The 23,379-nt window shown below is 37.6% G+C and overlaps 1 protein-coding gene and 2 non-coding genes across 5 annotated transcripts in view; all 3 read left to right on the top strand.

Moving 5' to 3' along the window:
* The window catches only part of LOC135689510 (E3 ubiquitin-protein ligase UBR5), a 39,162-nt gene that overhangs the window by 2,786 nt on the left and 12,997 nt on the right, over window positions 1–23,379 (top strand). For all 3 annotated transcript variants that reach the window (XM_065206758.2, XM_065206755.2, XM_065206756.2), the window contains exons 4-33: window positions 356–426; window positions 951–1,009; window positions 1,188–1,263; window positions 1,656–1,866; window positions 2,469–2,528; window positions 3,594–3,687; window positions 4,126–4,267; window positions 5,003–5,207; window positions 5,563–5,793; window positions 7,191–7,348; window positions 8,313–8,418; window positions 9,149–9,365; window positions 9,797–9,918; window positions 10,345–10,461; window positions 10,743–10,854; window positions 11,236–11,390; window positions 12,080–12,169; window positions 12,607–12,702; window positions 12,972–13,053; window positions 13,400–13,543; window positions 13,873–14,007; window positions 14,561–14,678; window positions 15,685–16,011; window positions 16,702–16,848; window positions 17,490–17,759; window positions 18,907–19,054; window positions 19,767–19,930; window positions 21,115–21,436; window positions 22,112–22,502; window positions 22,778–22,998. In XM_065206758.2, the coding sequence (XP_065062830.2) occupies window positions 356–426; window positions 951–1,009; window positions 1,188–1,263; window positions 1,656–1,866; window positions 2,469–2,528; window positions 3,594–3,687; window positions 4,126–4,267; window positions 5,003–5,207; window positions 5,563–5,793; window positions 7,191–7,348; window positions 8,313–8,418; window positions 9,149–9,365; window positions 9,797–9,918; window positions 10,345–10,461; window positions 10,743–10,854; window positions 11,236–11,390; window positions 12,080–12,169; window positions 12,607–12,702; window positions 12,972–13,053; window positions 13,400–13,543; window positions 13,873–14,007; window positions 14,561–14,678; window positions 15,685–16,011; window positions 16,702–16,848; window positions 17,490–17,759; window positions 18,907–19,054; window positions 19,767–19,930; window positions 21,115–21,436; window positions 22,112–22,502; window positions 22,778–22,998 (4,791 nt within the window). The remainder of the gene's footprint in view (window positions 1–355; window positions 427–950; window positions 1,010–1,187; window positions 1,264–1,655; window positions 1,867–2,468; window positions 2,529–3,593; window positions 3,688–4,125; window positions 4,268–5,002; window positions 5,208–5,562; window positions 5,794–7,190; window positions 7,349–8,312; window positions 8,419–9,148; window positions 9,366–9,796; window positions 9,919–10,344; window positions 10,462–10,742; window positions 10,855–11,235; window positions 11,391–12,079; window positions 12,170–12,606; window positions 12,703–12,971; window positions 13,054–13,399; window positions 13,544–13,872; window positions 14,008–14,560; window positions 14,679–15,684; window positions 16,012–16,701; window positions 16,849–17,489; window positions 17,760–18,906; window positions 19,055–19,766; window positions 19,931–21,114; window positions 21,437–22,111; window positions 22,503–22,777; window positions 22,999–23,379) is intronic.
* LOC135690157 (small nucleolar RNA SNORA53) lies at window positions 9,994–10,204 on the top strand. Its single transcript, XR_010516587.2, has one exon. It is a non-coding gene; the product is annotated as a small nucleolar RNA SNORA53 (small nucleolar RNA).
* On the top strand, window positions 11,444–11,653 carry LOC135690159 (small nucleolar RNA SNORA53). Its single transcript, XR_010516589.1, has one exon. It is a non-coding gene; the product is annotated as a small nucleolar RNA SNORA53 (small nucleolar RNA).

The following is a 23,379-nucleotide window of genomic DNA, read 5'->3' as shown; positions in this document are numbered from 1 at the left end:
TATGCTTTGTGGTCCTTTTATTTATGTATATATAAGATAAGTTTTTAAAAACATTTCTTCCATCATCATTATTTATGAGGGCTCTGTACTTTGATTTAAGATTTTTATTTTGTATAAATAGATGCCATCATATGGTTTACTAAAGCTAGTCACCAATAGGCATGGAAAGTCATACGCATGCCAGTCTTGTCTCTGGCTTCATGTTCTTCACTTATTTAATAGGACTTTGGGTTTACAAACAACACATAATGAATGGGTGAATGTTCTCAAGTAACTCAGGCTTAGTTGATCATTAGGAGAGCTTTGTAAGCAGAGATCATTTTTAAATTAATTGAGATTTTTATATTTTTTATAGGACCAAAGAGTATGTAGGCTGCAGTTTGCAGTCAATTCAGAGAAATTCGACCAGACATCTAAAGACCCTGGGTAAGTTGACAGTAGAGCCAAGGAAAAAAGTGAATCATCTTTTAATTATGTATGTACTATTTTGGCTGTGTTTATTCAATGTAAAAAGAGAAAATGAGCCAAAAGCATTGTTATCATTACACCTATAGAAGACGGAGACCATCAACAAAGCTGATGAATTTTTCATTGCACTGTATGCTTCTGTATTACAATGAAATAGATTATGACAGAAGGTTTTATTTTCAAGTCAGTTTTCACTACAGCAGCAAGATATTTGTGTTATTCATTGTGTCTTTGCACACAAAGGCTGATAAGTTTTGATGACAACAAGCTATGTAGCATGGCAAAAATCCTACAGATTTGAGATCAAGAGATTAAAGGATTTTCTTGCTTCACATCTGTTTTCTGGTCTTTTGTCTCACTTTATCTTTTAAAGCAAAGCCTTCAATAAGGAGGAGGTAATGTGATTCTATATTGTGTGTGTATATTTATATATGTTTTTATTTGAGCTATTCGTTAAAAGCAAAAATCATTTGTATTTCTAGTGATGAAGATACATCAAGTGGTCCTGGTAGGGGTGTCGCAACTGCACTGGTGCACTCTGGTAAGCTGCAATTGACTTAAAAATCCTTCTTTTTGTTAAAGATTTAAAAATGCTTTGAAATATGCATTAACATGAGAACAGGGTTTGTGCTTTGAAAAAAGAAAAAGGAAAATGGAGCTGTTTTTCTCTCATAGTTTGACTTAGAGTGTAAATCTAATCCATTATCTTATTCCACAAGGTGCTAGATCATCAAGAGCAGAATTGCCATTCACAATATCAGGAGAGGCATTCAACACTCTGTCTGGTCAACTAGGGTAGGTTGTATAGCAACAGCAAACTATTTTGAACCTTGAATTGTCAATTTTCTATTTACAATATGCTATCAATGTTATGTTTTTCAAGTTTCTCAAAAAACATTAATTTTTTTTAAGGTTCTTAGAAACTCTTTACTTTTAATTTTAGCTAAATAATGAAGCATATTGAGAATGTTTTGAAAGTTTTCCCTTTCTTTCTAAATTTCCTTTAGATTAAAACCTGTTAAACATGTAAGGCTTTGCCACGGAGGCACTAGATTTAATAACTTAATGTCTTTTGAAAAACATTTGGAATCCACACAATTTGCAACATTTAGATATGAAAGACAAAAAGTATTCAGATTGTTTTTGTCTTATCAGAAATTTGTTTATGCTGATTTATCAATTTTCAGGAGATGGGGTTCTCCTGGTACCCTCAGTACTGCATCTACAACAAACCGCACCTCATCAACCATTGCTGGGTCTACTGCATCACCCTCTGGGGGTATAAGGGTAAGAGGCAGAATCGTGAGGGCAGCAATGAGAGGCAGATCAGGAAACAGTTGGATTGGAAGCAGGCCTGTGATACCTGCGTCTGCTGTCCCAGAAGAACTTGTTGCCCAGGTATTTTGTCTTGCAGCTGATACCTTAAATTGACGATAAATGTTAGCCAAATGCTTCACTTGAATCTTCATGCAATAAAATGCAAAGTTAAAACATACTTTTCACTGTATGTGTTGTTTGCGCACTCCTTAAGGCCACTTTTAGAATGTCTCCAAATGCACTCAATGCTTATACATAGGTATAGGCATTTCTTGCATTGCTTGGCATTCACCAGCTTTACCGCTGTTCATTGAAAGTGCTTGAGTCATAAGTGTGCTATAGTAATACAGTCTGGCATCTTTTGTGCCCTTGCATTGCTTTTGCTCTGGGTTCCCTCATGCCAGATATATCCAATCAAATATATACCTTGCCGTGTTTACATTTTATTGTGAAATTCAAAAGTTGGGTTATTAACATTCTCTATTTTCCACATGTTTCTTTTGAATTCTTTATTTCATTTACATTTGCTGGTGAGGTCATGCAAAAAGAAAATGGTTTCCGTAATTTTATTTGCACCTTCAAATCAGTCAAAGCCACTGTTCCCTTATAGTTTTACAAATTATGTTTCACGCGATTTGCTCGAATGTTGTATTGGTGTTTCTGACATGAAGTATTTTTAACAGGCTCAAGTAGTACTTCAAGGAAAATCACGCAGCACAATAATCAGAGAGCTTCAAAGAACGGTTTGTTTTTTATCTTCCTGTGATATTTCCACATTATTTGATCAGTCCTTCTTTGTATGTTTTTCTAAAGTTTTGTGCATTGTCATGTACAACTTTGAGGGAATTTTGAGGGTGTGCTGTCAAACTTGTGATTTTCTGCACAGCCTGTTCACTACAGCCTCTTCAGAAAGCCCCTTTAATAGAATTAATGTTATTTTCAGTAATTCCATTCAAAGAATTCCTTTCAGTATGATAATTATTCATGTCCCTTGTTAAAGAATGTTAATCAAAATCCCCAAAACTTGCTCTTATTTGAAGTTAGGTAGTGTTAGTCTTTGTTATTCTCTGAAAAGTTTACTTGAATAGTTTATGATGACAGGCCGAAAGTGCAACAGTGTGGGTTACAAATAAAATTGCTTTTCTGACTGTATATACTAGCAAACCATCCCTTACATTTTAAATCTCTATGCATTTCAAGGTAATGTCTAACTCTAAAGTTTTTCAAGATATTGGCCAATAGACAAGAATACAGCCCGTGAAGCAATTTTTCATGGGGTGCAGGATGATGAAGTTGTATCATAAAACGGCCATCTATGCAAATTACTTCGCTTGCATAATAACATCGTCAAGTAACTGATAAGTTCCACACCATAACCAATACGTCTTGCATTGCAACTCAATCTTATTGATAAATCTAAGTATTTTTTGTTTTATGTTTTGAATATTTTGCATAAATGACTTCTCGATTTTGTCTAAGTTTTGTCTAGCTTTACTAAAATTACATTGCAACTGCTGCAGTCAATAACTGGTGTTTTATTGTTATCAGTGCTATTTTTAAATCATCGTTGTTGTTTTTCTTATTACCCTTGGCCAACCTGAAAAAAGGATTTTAGGGATCTGGCTCTCTCTTCTAAGAGGTTTACTACCCATGAATAAGAATGAGTAATTCTCTTTACTAGTTGAAAGTAGTTAATAATTGTTAAACAAATTGTTAGTATATCGCGTTAGCGAAATTGCCTTCAAACCTTCTTTTTTGAACCTGTAGAAACAATTTCTTACCTATATGTAAATAATGTTTCGATTTAGAACCTGGATGTGAACTTGGCAGTGAACAATTTGTTAAGTCGAGATGACGATGACCCGGACGAACAGGACGAAGGGGAATCATACATTCCTGGGGGTATGTATTGTGTATTTCAGGGGGGAGGGTACATATTTTTCATGAAAGCTTTGGTCACCCTGAAGTTTAGTTTACTTCCTATCGAATTTTCCCATGCTACATCACTGCTACATTCTCAATCTTCGATTTATATTTAAGAAGAATCTGAGTTTAATATACGAGAAAGAACATATGAATATATAACATATACTATGTTGTTAGCGATAGACATTTTTATAATAGCTACTTTTCTTTCGTTTTAATGGTTACTAAGGCATATTTGTACAACATTTTTTCTTTGATTTATCTATTTCAAAAATAAGCTGCAAAGTAGAGGAGCTATGGTCTTCCAGATTCTAGAACAGTACTCTTGCTAGCTCTTCTCTCTACTTTGATATGAAAAGACTTATACGGAGCCGTATGTTTTGTTTACGATCGGTCTACTTTTGTCGGTTTTAGATGAACTGATTTCAATTTTGCATGGCGACGAAAATTCATTTGTTGTCGACCCTGACTCCATGTTTCCAGAGGACATCATTTATGGGTCATCACTGAACAGGCCAGTTTCAAGAACTGGCAGAAGATCTGCAAGCAACGAAGGGTATGCAAATAGTTGTTAACATGAAGGCAATCGAACAGCTACTAAAACGGCCAAAGCCACATTTCAATAAAAATTAGCCAATCGATTAGTGTGATTCCACTCACACGCTCATTGATTGACTAATATTGATTGACAGATGGCTTAAGCCACTTTAATATCTTTCGATTGCCGTAAAATTGGATTTTAGCTACAATAAATACTTAAAATTGTAGAAAATTGTGTCTCATTTCTCAACATAAAACAATCGTTTTTGCTGAGAGGTAATGTTTCTTTTCGTCTTGGGACGAAGAGCCCCTTAAGGGAATTGGTACATTCTTTACAAGCATGAAGTTAGACCTTATAACCTCGGTAGGAATATGCGAAGCTCGCTTTGTCAAGTACTGTACTCATGGTGGCCCTATCTGTTATTTTCGAACTACCAAATGTTGTCCAGGATACCATGTGGGTGTTCTCAGTTCAATGAATCTTGATTTCGAAGATCTTTAGTGTTATCTTGTCGCTGTAACGTTTGCAAACCCAGCTTTGCTTGTCAGCATAAAGTTTAATTGAGTGAAGCATATTTATTGTTCAGTTCTTCCGATAAAAATATTTTTTGATACAAGTGCACCCCTTTGAAAACTCACTAATGTTCTATCTCAGTCGACCACCAACTTGTCTTGCTAGTAAACTGAACAATGGTGGATACTTCTTTTTGAGTTTTTGTTAGCCAGAGTTTCATATTGTGCTTTCCTGTAGAAATAATCGCGATGGTGAGAGAGAACGAGATATCAGTGGAACCGTCCGGCAATGCGAGAAATATTACATGGATTTGTTGAGCATCGAGTCAAATGGAGGCAAGACAGGGAAAAATAAAACTAGCCTAAAGACCAAAGTGACCAATGCGAGTGAGGCCGTCCATGTCGTTAACGATTTAGAGTTTTGGACTTCAACAGAAGACGAGGTAATTCTATATCTAATTTCTTTTTCCAGATAATTTTCGTTAATGACAATACCTAAACTATTTGGTGTGTATCTGCTCTTGATGTCACTGCTCAATTCAAGGGCCGAGAAAGTGGAGAGGATGGGGGTTGGGAGGCAAGGGGCTTGAGCCCCCCAAAATTTGATCATCATGATATAATTATTTTTATCAAGTAAATTTGAGAACTTCTATGTCATTTCTAATGACCAAAATCAAGCCCCTCCCTACAAAAGAAAAATTTGGTAATCTATCTCGGCACTTGCCTCAAATGATATGGACAATGACTAGTTTAAGCTAAGCTACCAAGTTCACTAATAAAAATTTCTGCAATGACCAGGATGGCTCTCCACTGAAGTTCAGTCAGATCGCCGCCTTACATTCAGAGCTTATTGCCGTCAGCATGGATGGGAGGCTGCATCAGTGGAAATGGAGCGAGGCAGCTCCAAGGCTGGTTACTGCCGACCAACACTCTCACAGCCGGGCAGTCGATATGAAGCTGATGGACGAAAGAGTTGTGTCTCTTGATGCCCGCAACATCAGAGCAAGTGTATTGACGGAGTCTGGAAAAGTAAGGGGGCTTCTGTTGTTTTGGATTCGTTAGATAATGATTTTAAAAAATCAAAGAAAACGATTTTGCAAATGTTATATTCTAAATCTAAGTAAACATTTCAAACTGACCAAGGATTGAATAAACAGGCGTTATTGAGATGTAAGGCCTTTGAAAATAGTTGAATCGGAAATAAAACTTTTGCCGTAAATTTTACCATCAAAGTTGGACCTTTGGCTCTGCAACTTTTGATTTCAGTAGTTTTTACAGCTGGTAATAAGTTTATAATCAATTATCATGTCATTTCGTAGTTATAAAAGTGATGCCAGAGAACTTATGCTGGCGATAGGCTCTCGAGTTTTCAGGGGATTTTGCCTAATGTCAGAGCATTTTTTTGTTTATTCTAACTCTTAGCCGAGCGTATTCAAAATGATCCAGAAACGGATTCACAGGTGTAAGCGTGATTTATTGGGGGTTGCTATTAAAAGCAGTTAATCATATCGGGTTGACGTCAGAGTAATGTTTTTTTCCATCGTACACACCACATTGAGAGGTATTTCAAAAACTTTAACATTATAGCAAAAATTAAAATTGAAATTTTATATCTACGAAATACAGCCAGAATTGATGATCAGAGCTTTATTTCGCAGTTCCTGTTAAAGTTATAGTAGGAAAAAGAAAGGACCCCTGGCAATTTATATTAAAGACAATCGACATATACTAAAGTGGCTTACGCAATCTGTCAATCAAGTGTTGGCCAATCAAGAAGCGTCTGGGTAGTATCATGCCTACTGATTGGCCAATTGAAGATTGACAGATGGTTCAAGCCAGTTAACTATCTGTCGATTGCCTTCAAGGAGTAACAATTCCTGCCAGTGATTGTAAGATACTTGTGTATGTTGATTAAGATTGGGCGAGAATGATCTTGAAAGAGAGAGAAAAATCTTACTTTGTGCGCCGTTGGTTTTTTGCATGCTCCTCTGGGCTATTCCCAGAATGTTTGCATTGTATTGAAATACGGTGTGGCTAACTGTGAGTGTGCTATATCAACAGAATCTGGTATTTTCGGGCTCTTGCATCCATATTGCATTGGGTTTTGCTGTTACCAGATACAAAATTTTCTCTTATTGGTTTTCATTTAATGTATAGACAATTGCTCGTGTTGTTAGAAGGAAGTACAAGATTCGCTCGTATAGCTCCCGGGTAGCATTAAAATACGGATCTATTCCTCAATGATAGTTTAATTTTTGTAGATAAAGATTTACAAAAGATTTCTGCAGACATCTATTCGGTTTATGTTCAGTGGGTTTCTGTATTCAAGTTGCTTTGTACCCCATATTTTGTATTCCTCATCGTTTCAATCCCCTTTCAATCAAAGTGTCCAGCAGCCGGATCTTCAATCGATATTTTCCCTTTAGATCGCCACGTGGTTGGATGAGTCACTAAGCGCAGTGGCATTTAAGCTCGAGCATCCTGCGCAGCAATTTCCAGAGTTCAAAGGCCAGGCTGTTGTTGGTTTGCATGTTTGTGACTTGTATACATGTGTACAATTGGCGAACGGGTCCTTGTTTTGGTGGTAAGTTATCTCGGATTACGGTTGACTTTTCAGGCCCGTTTTTTAAGACCCCCTTAGATTTAGCACCTGCCCCTTTGTAAACGCAGTGTAGAGTCCACATGGGGACTAGAATTACATGCATCTGAGCAGAAAACGTTAATGTAAACTTTTGCAAAATGAAGTGGTCTTTTTCCTACCAGGCAAGCAGTATTATGCAAGCAAAACAGCAGACCCAGGGTAAAAAAGGTACCCAGTCTCCAATAATTCTCAAGTTTTCTATTGTTGTTTATTTGCTAAGTATTTATTTTCTTTTTAATTTTCTTTTTTAAAACTAAATTTCTTCCAAATCATATACTTTGAAACGTCACAGACATTTTTGCATGTGAATGCAGAATCCATATTTAAATATATATGCGATTTCTTCCTGAAGCATGCAAGATAAATGTTGCTCTTGTTTGAGAGGAAGTTTCCTATGGCATGAAATTTCCTTATAGAATGACCATACAGTTCTATTTCTTACTACCTGCTTATAATCACATCACATGTTTAAGAAATAGTTTTTTAATAATTTTGTTTGAGCACTAGGATACGATTATTTTAGAGACATGTAGTGATCAGAATAATACTCACATTCAACCAGCATTTTCAACTTTCGACAATCCAACAAGTCTAGAACGTTTCCAATTTTGTTTTTTAGAAGAAAATACGTATTAGACATTCCAGAATTGACCTGAGGAAAATTTAGGAACGTTTCTAGTCTTGTTGCCATCAACAAATCGATTTGATTCAGGAGTGTTTTAGGACTGGAGCAAGATATATAGAAATTGGAGGGTGTCGTCTGTGACGGCAATGCACTTTCTGGATTAGTTCTAGAATCTTTCAGTTTTAAAAAAACCTGCCCTGATACTGATATTGATATAGACCATAAGTGTCACCGACCATATCTGTTGTGTCATATTTGTATTCTATTGTGTTTCGTTTCAAGGGGAGTTTTCCCGTTTGAGCAACGACGGAAGCTGATGGATAAAGTGAAGCAAAAAGCCAAGAAAAGTGCCATAAATGGCAGTTCGTTGATTCAAGCTGGAACGCAGGTGAGATTTGCTTAGCCATGTCTGGATTTACCAACGGGCTTGGAAAAATTGTGTTGAGGTTTTGCACCCTCAGTTCAGTGTTAATAGCTCTGATTAATACGTTCAAAGATTGAATAACGGAAGGGATTTGCCATGTTTTTCTATAGTTGCACGTTTTTCTAGCTTGCTGTTCGGCATTTTTCTTAGAAGCTGTGTTTAGCCTTGTAAAATATCAGCAAATTCATTGTAAAAAGGTGGCATTGTTCCTCACATAGTTACAGTTCTGTGATTATGGAATGGAAATTTCACAACCTGGATATAGGTTTCCTTTCTTGATCACTGACTAAATGTGCTAAATGCAGTAAATATATGAAAGGAAATCCTGAGTTCTGTCTGCGGTTTTTTCAACCATTTTCTTAAACATGCTTGGTTACAGTTGGTAACGATATGCCATGCTTACTTCAATCTATGCTAAAATTATATTGTTTTACGTACACAATGCACATAACTCGTGTTTGTGTATATTAACATGACATAATTAAAGTTGATTTTGCCTGCAGATTTGCTGCCTGCAAACAGATGTAGCAAACCCTTGGCTATAACATCACTGTTGTAGATTGTAAAGTTACTAGGTGATGCATAAAAGTTGTTTTTAAGTATTTGAAGTGCTACTGCGGATGTCTTGCCCTCTGTAAGTGGCGGTATCCATACGAAAATATTTCTTACCAGCTTGTAAAAATTTCCATCCTAGGTTTGTCTTCGAAGCTGCCCGCTGTACTATCCTGGTGCCATTGGCTTCACTACCGTAAACGGGGAGCCAAAAGTTGGAGAACTTCTAGAACAAGCTTGGACCATCACAGAAAAATGTAGTTTCGAAATTTTGAAGAATAAAAAAATAAACAGAGCGGAGAAGCCAGTGGAAAACGAAGCAGCAAATAACACTTCTGATGTGAATGAGCCGTTAAAGAGTAAGATGAGCTTCTCATACTTAAAAAAGTCCAGATGACACGAAAAGCGGGAAAAACACATTATGCTAAAAGGCCTACAAATTTCTGGTCATTACCCAACGGCTTATGTTCCCACGAGTACTGAGCGAAAATTAGTTCAATATTATATGTTATTTTTCTTCTTTCACTTGCCACCTTGCAAAAAATAAGACCTCATTATGTATCAAGAGCTAGTAGAGACTTACGGTTGGCATATGACACGATTATCAGCAAACGAAATATCATTTGGTTATGACAGCCTATTTTAGGAACCGGGAATTATTCATGGAGAGCTTATGTTTTTGACCATATTTTCGACCATATTTTTTGTTAAAAGTGCCATTAAATCATACTTGTTATTCGAGCCAGGACACAGGTAGACTTAACCGCAATTGTTTTGTTTTTTCTTTCAGAGAGAAAACGTTATGATGATTATGATGACATTTTTGAGGAGTCAAAAGAAGAGCAGTGGAATCTTAAAGATGTCATCTTTGTCGAGGACGTGCGTAACGTCACCGTTGGGAAAGTATTGAAAGTGAGTATTCTGACGTATAGTGAGTTGAATTGGGCCATTTTGTGAAGAGGGGGAAATGTTCGTTCATTTATGTAATGCACACTCCTTAAGTCCACTTTTAGAATGCCTCCGAATGCACTTGATGCTTATACCTAGGTATAAGCATTTCTTGCATTGCTTGGCATTCACCAGCTTTACCGCTGTTCATTGAAAGTGCTTGAGTCATAAGTGTGCTATAGTAATACAGTCTGGCATCTTTTGTGCCCTTGCATTGCCTTTGCTCTGGGCTCTCTCGTGCCAGATACATGTACTTGCACCCCTCCAGTACCAATGGCAGGGCCACTTGTTAAGTCGTTCCCTCCACTGGTTAAGTCGCTTTCTTTCTCAACATGGTCAACCATATAACCTATTAAATATTAAAATATCTCACTTTATTTTGCTTCTCAGGTTGATGGTGCCTACGCCTTGGTAAATTTTTCAGATCACGATTCACATTCTTCAGACGCATCAGATATTTCAGCTCTATTGAATAGTTGCCGACTGGTCCGTAAAGATGAGCTTCAAGTAAGTTTCAAATGATTACATTTTGCCATTTTCAATTTTTTTAATTTTTCCATAAGAAAATCCAAGCAAATTTAAATCAGTGCATTCTTTAAACAGTTTTTCGGTTGATTTGAAACGCATTTCATCTTGATAGGTATATATATACTTTTTGAGAGTCATTTATTGTTTAAATTTGATGAATCTAAAAACCTCCCTGTGTTGTTGCTGCCGCTTTGCCCCAAGCACTAGGAATTCATCCAATGGGAATATAGCTAAGCTTTTTTTGTTCTGCTTGTCCTTAGATTGTTCGATGGACAACGCCACCGAAAATGTCGGAATGTTTTCAAAAGACGCCGAAACAGTTGTCAGTTCCAGGAAATTGCAAAGTTTTGTCAATGGCACTGGATACGAATGGTAGATTTTTCTCGGCAGTTGCCTTTTCTGTTAAAGCAAAATTATAAATGACGTAGATTTGACTGACTTTTTTTTTACTTATCATCAATTCCTGCTGAATTTCGGTCGTCATAACAGTTTAACGATGTTTTTGTAGACATCTAATGTTTTTCGAGTACAGGTTAGGATAAGGTGCGATAAATGACTATGGAACATCAACAAAGTCGTTAGAAATGTATATGTTTATTATTCTCCCAAACGGCGAATCAAGCAGGCAAGGCTGTTTACTTGACACCATATATTTTCAAATTGTCATTTATATTACGTGTGCTTTTCTCGCTTTCCTTTCTTTTTCTTTCATAATGCAAACCGCTCTATTTATCCAAATGCGTTTTATTTCAGGTGTACATACCCTGACGAAATCTTCTTCAAATCTGAGATACGCAATGTTCAGCTTAGCAACGGGTAGAATTGAACCCGGGGGCAACATCCCTGCTGAAGCGGCGGCTGTACTTACATCATCACCAAGCCCCCCTGTTTTATATAGTGCCGGAATGGTAAGATCTTTTATAACGTTTTACTGTATTTTTGTCTCGATTGCTCTTGCAGTTGCGCACTCCTTAAGGCCACTTTTAGAATGCCCCCAAATGCACTTAATGCTTATACCTAGGTATAAGCATTTCTTGCATCAATTGGCATTCACCAGCTTTACCGCTGTTCATTGAAAGTGCTTGAGTCATAAGTGTGCTATAGTAATACAGTCTGGCATCTTTTGTGCCCTTGCATTGCCTTTGCTCTGGGCTCTCTCGTGCCAGATACAAACATCTGCCTTTAATCAAAGCGCCATTAAATTTCCATGTTATCCTGCTGTTTCCATGTGTTGTAAACCTTTTCTTAGGTACCTAAGAATATCCGAAAGGAAAGTATTTTTACAAGCTATACGATGTATATTCAAAACTATTACGATACAGACTTTATATCTTAAGATTAAATATCGATGCGAAATATTTAACTGTCAGGGACTATCTATGTTAGATTGCAATCTAGTTTTCATAAACCATTTTTCGATCTCTTTTGATACAATGTCAAGTGATTTGTAAAATTTTATTAAGGGGAGATATGCCGTAAGAAAGAACTGCTTGCAATACTGCCCCAGTTATTGGTTATAAGTAGTTCCTCAGGTTCTGTGACCTCTAAAAAATCAAGTTATTTTGCAATCTTGATTTTTATCTTGATCTTTCCTTAGGATTCCTTGATTCTGTTGCGCGATGGAAATGGCTGTGTTTTTCCACTCATCAAAGACTATATTGGCGGAATAAAAGATCCGAACTGGGTGGTAAGGCATCTTGCTATAACTTCTACTTGCAATCATTTGTATTGGGAAGGCTATATTTGAATTCTATTGTACTACCAAAAAACTATGAGCCTTTTTGAGATTGGTGAATCTAGTTCAATAGTAAATATAATTCTTTATAAACTAAAGATATTTTGTTTATTAGTACGGTATATGTTGCTCGCTTCACTGTCACATTTGTGAATTTTTCCCAAATTTGTTTCGGCGAGTTTAGCAGTGATGTCTTTCAGGTTTCGATCATTCAAAGTTTTACCGGGCATTGTTTTTGTTGGACAGTTCAGCATGATTTGCAGGATCCAAGTCAACGCAGTCGGCCATATTCATTGTTTTAAATGTCCTTTGTTCATGTGTCCATGTGTTCCAAATGTCTTCTTTTGTAAACTCTTCTCCAAGCCCCTTTTTTGCCTTCTTTTTGTCAGAATCTGCCACCAATCTCGTGTATCGCAATGGGTTCTCACGCAGTTAAAGCTGGCTCCACCATCTCCCATGCCGTTCTTGCTTTGATCATCATCAAGGTATTTATCTACATAACCTGACCGTGTATTAATGCTAAGCATCTCTGTATTAAAGCTAAAGCTAAGCATCTCTGTTTATATATATAGAACGTTTGCCTGTTAGCTCGCTGCATTCTTGCCAGGCGTATTATACTTTGTAGTTGTCAAGCTCTTAAAGCAATGGGTTTAGAGTTCCAAGGGTGTAATCTTGCAAAGAAGTTTCGTATTTTTAATTTTGGTATGGCGTCGTATGTGTCTCCGTTCTTAGTGTTCTTATTTCAATTTAACAGAGTCAGGCATTAATGAAAAGCATATCAAAATGTGACATTGAAGGCATCAGAGAGAGTTTGCAGGCTATGGAAAAAGAACCAGGTATATTCAGTGTTTCCCTGTAGATAATTTTCCTCTATATTTCGTTTCCTACCAAAACAAACGAAGAAGCTTCAATTAATGTAGCTATTTTTTCATTGAGAAGCTGCTAGTTCACTTTCAGTTTTCCTTAATGTAACGTAGTTTAGGACCATTTCTGCTATTCACAGAATTTTGGCCTAATTTTCAAAATTCCAAGCGCATTTAACTTCTCTCAGGATCGATCAAGACAAATCGATTGCAAGTTTCCACTAGCCACCTATCTTATCCCCAGCTATGTATTTTATTTTTTGGATCAAAGGTTCAGCTTTTTTGTTATTTATACATAACTGAAAATGATTATTTCCAGGAATGGTGGACGAGATGGTCAACGAAAAGTGTGATGGCAACAGAAACATCATACACAAGGCAGTCTCTATGTGTTTACCGAAATCAGCTGCAACCAAGCCAAGTGGAAGCTCGAAAGCCAGTGACAAGGACAGCCTAGCTCAAGGTCAGTCTACCAACTTGCTCAAAGTTTGGTTTGTCGATTGAAACAAAACCATGTATTTTATATTTTGGATATGGAATATAAATACATCTGTCCAAGTATATTTTCTCGAGAGTGAAGACCAACTTTTTCGTTAGTTATGGACCTGAAATTTCAAATAAATATCTACGCGTTTTGTCACTAAATACATTATTTTCCTTGTCATTTTCTGGCTCTCGTCACCTTTTGTTATTTGCCAAAAGCCATCCAAGTGATTTCTTAACGTTATTTCGAGTTAATTACAATGTTTCGAGTTAATTCTTTTGTATTTATCACTTAACTTTATGTCTTAGCAAATTTGGTGAAATCGTTGGATCTAACGCAAAGGGCTTCGTCACGAGACATGGATGACATCTTCCCCCTGGAACTACCTATCCCCACGACTTCTTGGCCTCCTGAAAGAGCAACACAAGAAGGCCAATCGAGTGGTAGGTCGATTTGTCTCTGATCACCTTTGATGGACACCCTTCACTTAGATTCGAGCATTTCAAGTAAAGAAAAAACTCTGACTTTAATGTTCAATACAATATGTAATATATAATATGAAAGCAGTGATGGGTTGGGCAAGATGTACTTTTTGAGGAAGTCTCGTCACAATCTACTTAATTGGCTTTAAGTTCAACATACCTACACAACATATGTAGTTTGCCCTTTTTATTTCTTTCATATCAGAATTTTTTCAGTTTCTGTATTAACGTAGAAATGAAGTTACTTTTCGCATCAAGCCTTATCATTTCTAGCTTATGATGAATCTGTACGCGCTAATCATAAACCGTGGCCAGGCCCATTGTAGAACCGCCCGGCTTCTGTGCATTGTTGCCCAATGCATACATAATGGTTTGTGCCGAAGAAAGACAATTCTGAAGCTAGTCCGCGATTCTAATATTGGTTGAAGTTATCTTTGTAAACTGTATTTCTATACACCATTCCAAGTCTCCATGTTTTCGATATATATACTGATTTTTTCCCCTGGTTTTACAGAAGACGATCACGCAAAATGGATCCCTGTGGGTGACAAATCGTACAGCATTCCTTGCTTGAACACACTGGTGACCCACGCCGTAATGAAAAATCACCTCGTGACATTATTGAAAGAAAAGTGAGTTTGAATTTGAAATATCTTCTCCATCCCATGGTTATGACTTCACGCCTGTCCGTCATTAATATGTAGGGTTTTTTTATGCTTTTGATACAGACATTTTTCTTTACATGTCACGTTTATACTATTGTCTCAAAAATTTCCTTCTTATCTTTGGAAATTTTCATTTGTTTCCTTTTAATAGCGGATATTTCTACAGCATTTGGATATATGTGCGTTTTTGCATAGATATCCTTAGTCGGTATCAGTAAGTGCCCCCATATAAGATACGGTTTTTTGAACTGAGGCCTCAGAAAGTTTTTCTTATAAACAGAGACTTTTCATTATGAGGGTCTAAGTTTCTTATCAATAGGTATTGTCAAGTCAAATCAAGTCAAGCTTTATGGCAGTACCGTCCATATGTCTATTCAATATTACTGGCAGTAGTGTATAAGACACAATCTACAGTATAAATTTTCCTATGGATAGAATACACACACTGCAACCATCCTAGAGCATAAATAGAAAATATAAAACACTTCTCTCAATACTTGAAAATAAGAAACATTTTAATTTCAGACCTAAAATGCAGGCACTTACTGTAAGTAATTGCATGTCTAAGCTTCCACGTTATAGAGATATGGCAGCTGGCAGCTACCGTATTTTAAAGCCAAGTGGATTTTCAAGCTCAACAGAATTTATTTCAAATACAAAGAAATCCATGTTCAAATTGACTCTGTGTTATGTTTCATGGCTTTGTTCTTTTGATGAAATTCGATTGTTTTCTTCAAGTATTGCAATTTTATGATAAGTATGAAAGTGTTTTCTGGCTGTCAGTTTTTGATAGTTTTTGAAGATTCCCTCAAATATGCTCAAATAATAATCTCAATGATACGCTAAAGGCAATGATAAAACTAAGTTGTTAAGTTACAAAGCAAATAGCACCAAGAAGGGGTATTAAATTAACCTATCTACCTGTGCTGTCTATGCAAAACCTAAGTGATACATTGAGTGCTTTTCTTTCTAGGGATGCAACAGGGTGCACTCCGTTCATGTCAGCTGTTCGCGGGAGAGCCTACCCAGCCGCTTTGATTCTGTTCCAGGCTGCACAGAAGCAATCAATGATAGACGACAAGCTGGACAATGATTTGTTCATGTCCATGATTTTTCCCTCCAACGATGCAAACCTTTCTCCATTTCACATGCTCTGTTGCAACGACACCTGCTCATTCACGTGGACTGGAACAACACATATCAATCAAGATATCTTCGAATGTCGGACGTGTGGACTTGTCGGATCGCTTTGTTGTTGTACCGAGTGCGCCAGAGTCTGTCATGTCGGACACGACTGCAAGTACGTAACGCTCCTTGTCGTGTAAACAGCCCAGATTGTAATATAGTTATTTCAGAATTGCCAACTTCAATCCTTGTAACATTTTGTATTTAATGTATGCAGCCAAACTCATGCATGATAAGAGCTAATGGCCTACTTAGCTCTTATCGTTTCTCACGTCGTAAGTAAAGGTTTCATATAAATTGTCCCAATCTTGAAGCCTTCTCCAATATGGTTTTTCTAAAAGCCATCAGAATGTATTCTCTCCCCAGTATTTTCACTCAAACTTTGCACAGCCTGCTTCTGTTGGGTTAATTATTTTGTAAAATGTTTTCAAATCAAACATGTTGAACACAACGTAAAACTTGCAAGGGTGTTTGATTTCATTCCTCTCCCCAGTAAAAGCCAACTTCATCACCCTTTAATTTCAGTGTAGTGATTTTTCTTTTAGAAGCTTTTGCATTTAGTAGCAAATAGTTTTCACAAGAGTTTTATATGTTTTTAAAAAAGTAATCGAAAGATCTCTGTGATTTGGGAAGGGTAATTTTAAGAATTATGTGTCGGATTGTAAAGCTGGTCGTTTCGATAGATTTTACTATACAGTAATCACGTGAAGTATGATTTGTGATGGATTTTATATCCAATGACATTGTCTCATGTCCCACCAACGTCCGCCTGCACAGGTTTTCCAATATTTTGATCTAATTTCAGGCTGAAGCGCACCTCGCCCACTGCGTATTGTGATTGCTGGGAGAAATGTGCATGCAAGGCATTAATCCCCGGTGATCAAAAGGCGCGACTAGAGCTGCTAAAGAGGCTCATTAAGGAGACAGATCTGGCAACGAGGCCAAACAAAGAGTGTGTATATCTACAAATTCCATATCCATAAGCAATTTAACCATATTTATTGACTTTTCATTTGTTATTTCTCGCATCAAGCCTTATCGTTTCTAGCTTATGATGAATCTGTACGCGCTAATCATAAACCGTGGCTAGGCCCATTGTAGAACCGCCCGGCTTCTGTGCATGGTTGCCCAATGCATACATAATGGTTTGTGCCGAAGAAAGACAATTCTGAAGCTAGTCCGCGATTCTAGTAATGGTTGAAGTTATCTGGGTATACTGTATTTCTATACACCATTAGACACCATTACAAGGCTGTTGCGTAGTTTTTGTATCAATTCAATATTCATAAGCAAGTTAACCATTTTATTGACGTTTCACTTAAACCTTACTTCATGCTTTCGATTCAGCTCTATCTTTGGTCCCTTGTATTATTTCTCAAGTTTCCATTTAATTCAGTTTAATTTTCATCATTGTTTAATCCAGCTCGGATTTTTAATTTGATTCAATTCAATCCAGACGTAGCTTACTTTTATGGGGGCTTGCTTTCAAAATGACCCCCATCTTACTATCTGCTAAGTTTCAGCACTCTCCAGTTGTACGATATTTTATATTACTCTGATATATTCATACACATCCATTTTCGCATCCCCTAGTGGCGAACATATACTGCTCTTCCTTACCAAGACTGTAGCCCGCCAAATCTCTGAGCAAGGCCAATACACTTCGAACAAGTCATCAGAACCCAAATCAAGAGCGGCTGCTGCAACTGCCAGAGGTCAAGAGCTTCTGCAGCCAACCCTGCCGGCACATGACTTAGAGCCGCCCAAATTTGCCAAACAGGCGCTGGAAATCGTGCTCAAGGACTGGAAGGCGCTGCGATCGATGTTGATGTCGGGCAGTAGCAATGAGAGCTCGACTGCTAGGTATTTTTACGTAGCCATTGCTTTTCACCGTAGTTTTATTGTATTTGTAACTATAAGATCAACGACCGTTTAGGATTCAAAGGAATTTCGGTCTTCATTTTATAAAAGGTTATTAAAAGGATGTAGATTCATTTGAGAATTATTCTTTTTATCACCTTTTTAAGCACAATCTGTTTTCCTCCATCACATTTGCATGTGTAAATATTCGACAGTGACCAGATAGTGTATTTGTTTATAAAGCTAGAAATATCACTAAGTTATTCAAGAAGATGGTTTGGCTGATGTTCTTTGCTTTGCTTTGAATTTGAAAACAACGCCTTATGTAATCAAACAATTCACTTATCTTTGCTCTTTTAAATTCTTCGTGCATGTCATTCTAACACTTCTCATTTTTCTTGCATACTTCATTGATAAAAGCGCTAAAATAAGCGCTGTTCAGCAATTCTTGATTCTTACATCCTTGATTTTCTTAGAAGATTTCAGTCTCTCCAACCCAAATCCTGCTTTCTGAGACAATATCCTTTAAAACTGCCAGTGGATCACTGTATACTGTTTGTACGAAAATGGGACCTTCGATCGGGTCTTTTGCTTTCTTGATATTGACGCCTGTTTATACAATTTTCTAGTGGGTAGTCCCAGGGGCATCACAGTAGAAACACCTTGATCGCATTTTGCTGGAATTTCCGCCCTGGGGATTTCCACCATTTTCCTGGAATTTCCGCCCTGGGAATACTCTTTAAAGTGAGACTCTAGCATTTTGTGTGGTTAAATTTCTTGGAGGTGGGGATGCAACCAACAGCAAACAAGATTTTCCTGCAGTATTTTCAAGGTTCTTTGCAGTACATTTTGGTTGGTATCACTGTTGAAAAGGTCGCAAAAAGAACCTAATCGTGGGTTTATATAATTTTTGTGTCAGGGGCGGACACTTGGTCAAATATTGGGGGGGGGGCAAGCCTATTGTTTTAATAAGATGACGTCACATTTCCCATTGTTTTAGAACAAAAGAACATTGTTCTCTAAAGTATTGGGGGGGGCGATCGCCCCCCAAGTGTCCGCCACTGATTTGTGTATGAAACGAATTATAGGTTATGAAATAATAAGGCAATTTTTACAAATACACCCTAAAATGTATTTGCTTTTCAAATAGGTCAGCAGCGGTTGATGATAACTTTGTAAATATGATTGGATCGACCATCCTCTCGCCAGGAGAACAATCTCAGTATTTGAAAAGTCAAGAGGGGACTGCTCGTCTTGACAACTTCGTTCACTGCTTGCTACTCAAGTGTAACGCTGAGGTAGGTAAAGAGCTTTCTTTCAGCCGATTTAATCGTTTTATTCAAGGATTAACGAAGTAATTTAGATAGTTCTTTACCGGTACACGCCAATACGAAATGTATTTTTGTGTTCTTTCCTGATAGTTAAATAATCAATTTACAGTAAAACCTCCAAATAATGGACACCTGTTGGTACAGAGTTACTGTCCGTTGTAAAGAGTTGCTGTCCGTTGTAACGAGTTGCTGTCCGTTGTAAAGCGTTACTGTCCGTTGTAAAGAGTTGCTGTCCGTTGTAAAGAGTTGCTGTCCGTTGTAAAGAGTTACTGTCCGTTGTAGAGAGTTGCTATCCTTTGTAAAGGTTACTGTCCGTTGTAAAGAATTGCTGTCCGTTGTAAAGCGTTACTGTCCGTTGTAAAGAGTTGCTGTCCGTTGTAAAGAGTTACTGTCCGTTGTAAACAGTTGCTGTCCATTGTAAAAAGTTACTGTCTGTTGTAAAAAGTTACTGTCTGTTGTAAAGAGTTGCTATCCGTTGTAAAGAGTTACTGTCCGTTGTAGAGAGTTGTCTGTTGTAACAACTTGCCCGTTGTCTGCTTTTATGTGGTCGCTTTTACAAGGCTTTGAAAGTAAGGAGAAATGATTGGGCGATTTTATTTGCCTGCTGTTTTGCTATTTTTCTGAAAATATCTATATCTGAAGGAGGCTTTACCATTTATACTTCTTGTTTTCGTTTCAGTATCTGAGAGCTCTCCTAGGAACATTAGAGAACGTTATGGTCGAGGCGAAGCTCAATGATGATCCTGACCCGGTTGTAGTGGCTCGACGATTTGTCCGCTCTGTATGCAGAGTGTTTGTTGTTTCAGCCTCTTCTACAGGACCAGTCACAACCAAGAAAAAAACGTACGTATCAATCTCCTGGTTTGATTCACAATTCATCTTTAGATAATATTTTGTTTACTGCCCATTACTGGCCCTTTCTTTTTAACTAACTATTTTCCAATAAATAAACTTTTCCATTAGATGTAACTTGCATGCACATGTCACCTTTCAGATACTGAATTTTATGCTTTTATCTTGTTTGTACTTTCAAATCTCTTTAAAAATGCAAATGAATTTTTTTCATAATTTTTTTATTTCTCGATATTATTTTTTGTTGCTGTTCATTTAGACCCTTGATTCCATTTAGACTCCGGCTTCAATTTCGTAGACTAGATTTCATATTCATGTTTTTACCTTGTGGCTTGGTGGCTACACAATAGCTGGGGTATAATGTGATTGAAAGTGAGGGCCCGCAATTTTAAGATTGTTTCAGGGGTTTCTTGAAGGCCGCCGCCATGGTTGGGGGCAGGAACAATTTTAAGAGCATGGCATTCTAGGGATATTATTAAGTCTAATATTATTAATCTGAAATATTAACAACATCAAATTGGATTGAAGGAAGATCATAGACAATATTCATATCATTTCCTTTATCATTAGACCATGTTTAGATTGCTCATGGGTTTAATGAAGGCTGCCACATGGCTAGCGACAGAAAAGTTTTACAAATATGAGTTTACAACAAAGATTTAGAAACAAGGAAGATCCAAAGAAAAATTCATAGTTTTTCCTTCTTTACTCATCTCAATATTTTAGAGGGGTTTAGTGAAAGCTTCCACCATGGTCGGCGGCAGGAAATATTTTGCAAGTATACCTTTCTGAGGAACTACATCCGAAATATCTACAATACGTAGATCTAGGCCAAACGATGATTCTAGGAACGCCACTAATAGCGAGCAAGCCCATCAGATACAATGAAAATGCCTTGATATCCCTTAGTCTTCACTCGTTGAATATAGTCAGTCGTGACGTTTTTGGCAATCCTCAATCTTTTATTCTACACCTTTCTCCTGTGCGATTTAGGCTGTACAGCCTTTTCTCTTGTGATGTTTCTCCTTTTTATCTTTTGCGTATCGATATTTCGTCTTTCCTGATGTGTCTTATCTCTCATTGTCCCTCTGTATGTATGTAGTGAATCTTACGTTTCCAATGCTTCTTTTACTTTATATTTGCTAATGATTATTATGTTTCTTTTTCGCCTTTAGGACGCCAGGTATGCTGCTGCCTCTCCTAAAATGCCGTCGAATTTTCGCTGCCTTAAACGTTGTAGCTGCGAAGGAATTAGCCTGCATCGCGGATGCTATTTTTGCACCAGTCAGACTTGGAGTTGTTTATCCTTCAGCCCCGTTCACGCTGTCGCCAATGCCAACGGAAGGTCACCAAGCGTGCGAAGACCTCTTTTCTGTGCTGCCGCTCCCTTCGAGGTCTGCAAATGACAACACACGTGGTCACCACGTGAGATTTGAACCCGGACGTCACAGCGGTCGAGTGCAAAGACATAATCGAGGAGAAGATAGCGAGTTAGATGTGGGTGATTTGTTTAGTCCATCTTAACTCTGGTTCTCTTCAAAAGAAAGTCTGTTGTCTGAATGCCCACCAAGGATGTCTGAATCCTTCCAGTGCCCACCATCCTGCCAGTGGCGTAACGGAGTTTAGAACACCTTAGTTTGATAACTAAATGTCCCCGATCAAAGTGGGCCCACAATATATTTTGATATCTATGTTTTTGAAACTTCGCTCAAGTCTATGTTGCTTTCAACAATTCAAAAAGTTCTTCAATCAAAGCATGTAACTCACCTCCTTCTAGTTAACGAAAAAATTGTCTTTACATGTTGCTATTCTGTTCCATTAACAGGAGTCCCGTTCCAGTTTTATTCCTCAGGGCCCCAGGTGCCTCCATTACGCCCTTGCCCCTCCCACCCTTGCTAGCCTGCGTGCAGACTCTGTTGACAAAATTCAAGACAACATCTGTCTTGAATACCATAGTCGTTAATCAATGCTCATGATTTTGACTTTTTCACTAGGTTGGTAAAAGTTTAAATTGAATATAGAATTCTTTTACATTTTTATCACCTTTAATTTGGAATGTTCAAAAAATCATGTTCGCTAAACACCCAGAAGTGAAAATTTCGTCTAATTGTTAAACAGACCTTCCTCTAAGCTCCCATCTGCCCTAACAACAAATTTCGTTGCTTGTTTTAGATACACAATCAAGAAGATCAAAGCAGCCAGGTTTCGCAACTAGAACAGCAAGACCATCAGATTAATACGGACGGCGAAGAAAGCCACAATGCCGAATCTGACATGGAACTCGATTTACTTGCCGAAAGCGAGAGCGACAGTGACGAAAGCAATGCGGAAGATGTAGAGGACAGCCAGCGCAGTAGTACAGCGAATGTTACAAACAGACAAGGCCATTCTCGGTCTGATCTGGGCGAAGGCCGGAGAGGACATGATAACGAGACTGTTGATTACTACTCGGGGGAGGATTCGACAGCTGACGTTGATGACGATGAAGATGGGGAAATTGAGGAGGAGGATGATGACGTCAATGAATCACTCATTGAGCCAATCGTCCATGGACTTATATCTGGTATGTGTTTATGCATTCTATTTTATATCGAAGCGTCGTTTTTGAAGTTTGACGGTGTTTTCTATAAACAGTTAGACTTGATATATGGCAGAATGCCCACAATGATCAATCCTGAGAACCTTAATGCGAAAGATGTAGGGATTTCAGAAATTTGTAAATATATATACCTGTACTAACACCAGTTGTTCATCGCATAAAGATTTAATGCTCTTTAACTCAATGGACGAGACAAATGTTTTTTTTTGTTATGGTCACCCAATTATTTTGTTGCACAGGTGAGTCAAGCAGAACGCCGCATGCGTTGCAGTGGGCCGTGCGCAATGCGCAGCCATATGAAGGTGCTGCAGAGGGTGGTGCCCATGTTTATGTTGGTACAAATAACATAAGGAGGAACGCATCTGGCGCCAGTGCAAACGCTGACATAAACAACGGTGGAAATACTGTTTTTTGTATGCCAAGTGCATTGGCCAGAACGTTTGGGCTCATAATGAAAGAGGTAATGATTACAAGTTTAAATTGATATTTTTGCTTTCTGTTTTGGTACTTCAGTTAAATTTTGGATATTTCTGTAGTACAGCATTCGAAATAGTTTTTAGCACTTTTGCTGTCCCCATAGTATTTTGCATGTAGCCTACATAAAAAAGATTTCAGGCCCTTACGGTGAATTGGAAATAATTGGACATTTATTTCGAATGACTCCTGCAATTATATCTGAGGGACATCTATCTAGTTTTATTCCAAGTGCCCTTGGGTTGTAATTTTTTTTCAAGAAGTATAGTAGTTATCTTTCGTTTCCCGAAAACTCAAAGCTTTGCAAAGGATAAGGAAAACCTGGAATTTCTGCTGAGCTCCTACCAGTCCCATATCTTGTACATCA

Source organism: Rhopilema esculentum, chromosome 5, assembly GCF_057945365.1.
Source record: "Rhopilema esculentum isolate cy_ngs chromosome 5, ASM5794536v1, whole genome shotgun sequence".
Taxonomy (NCBI): domain Eukaryota; kingdom Metazoa; phylum Cnidaria; class Scyphozoa; order Rhizostomeae; family Rhizostomatidae; genus Rhopilema; species Rhopilema esculentum.
This window is presented reverse-complemented; position numbering and strand designations above follow the sequence as displayed.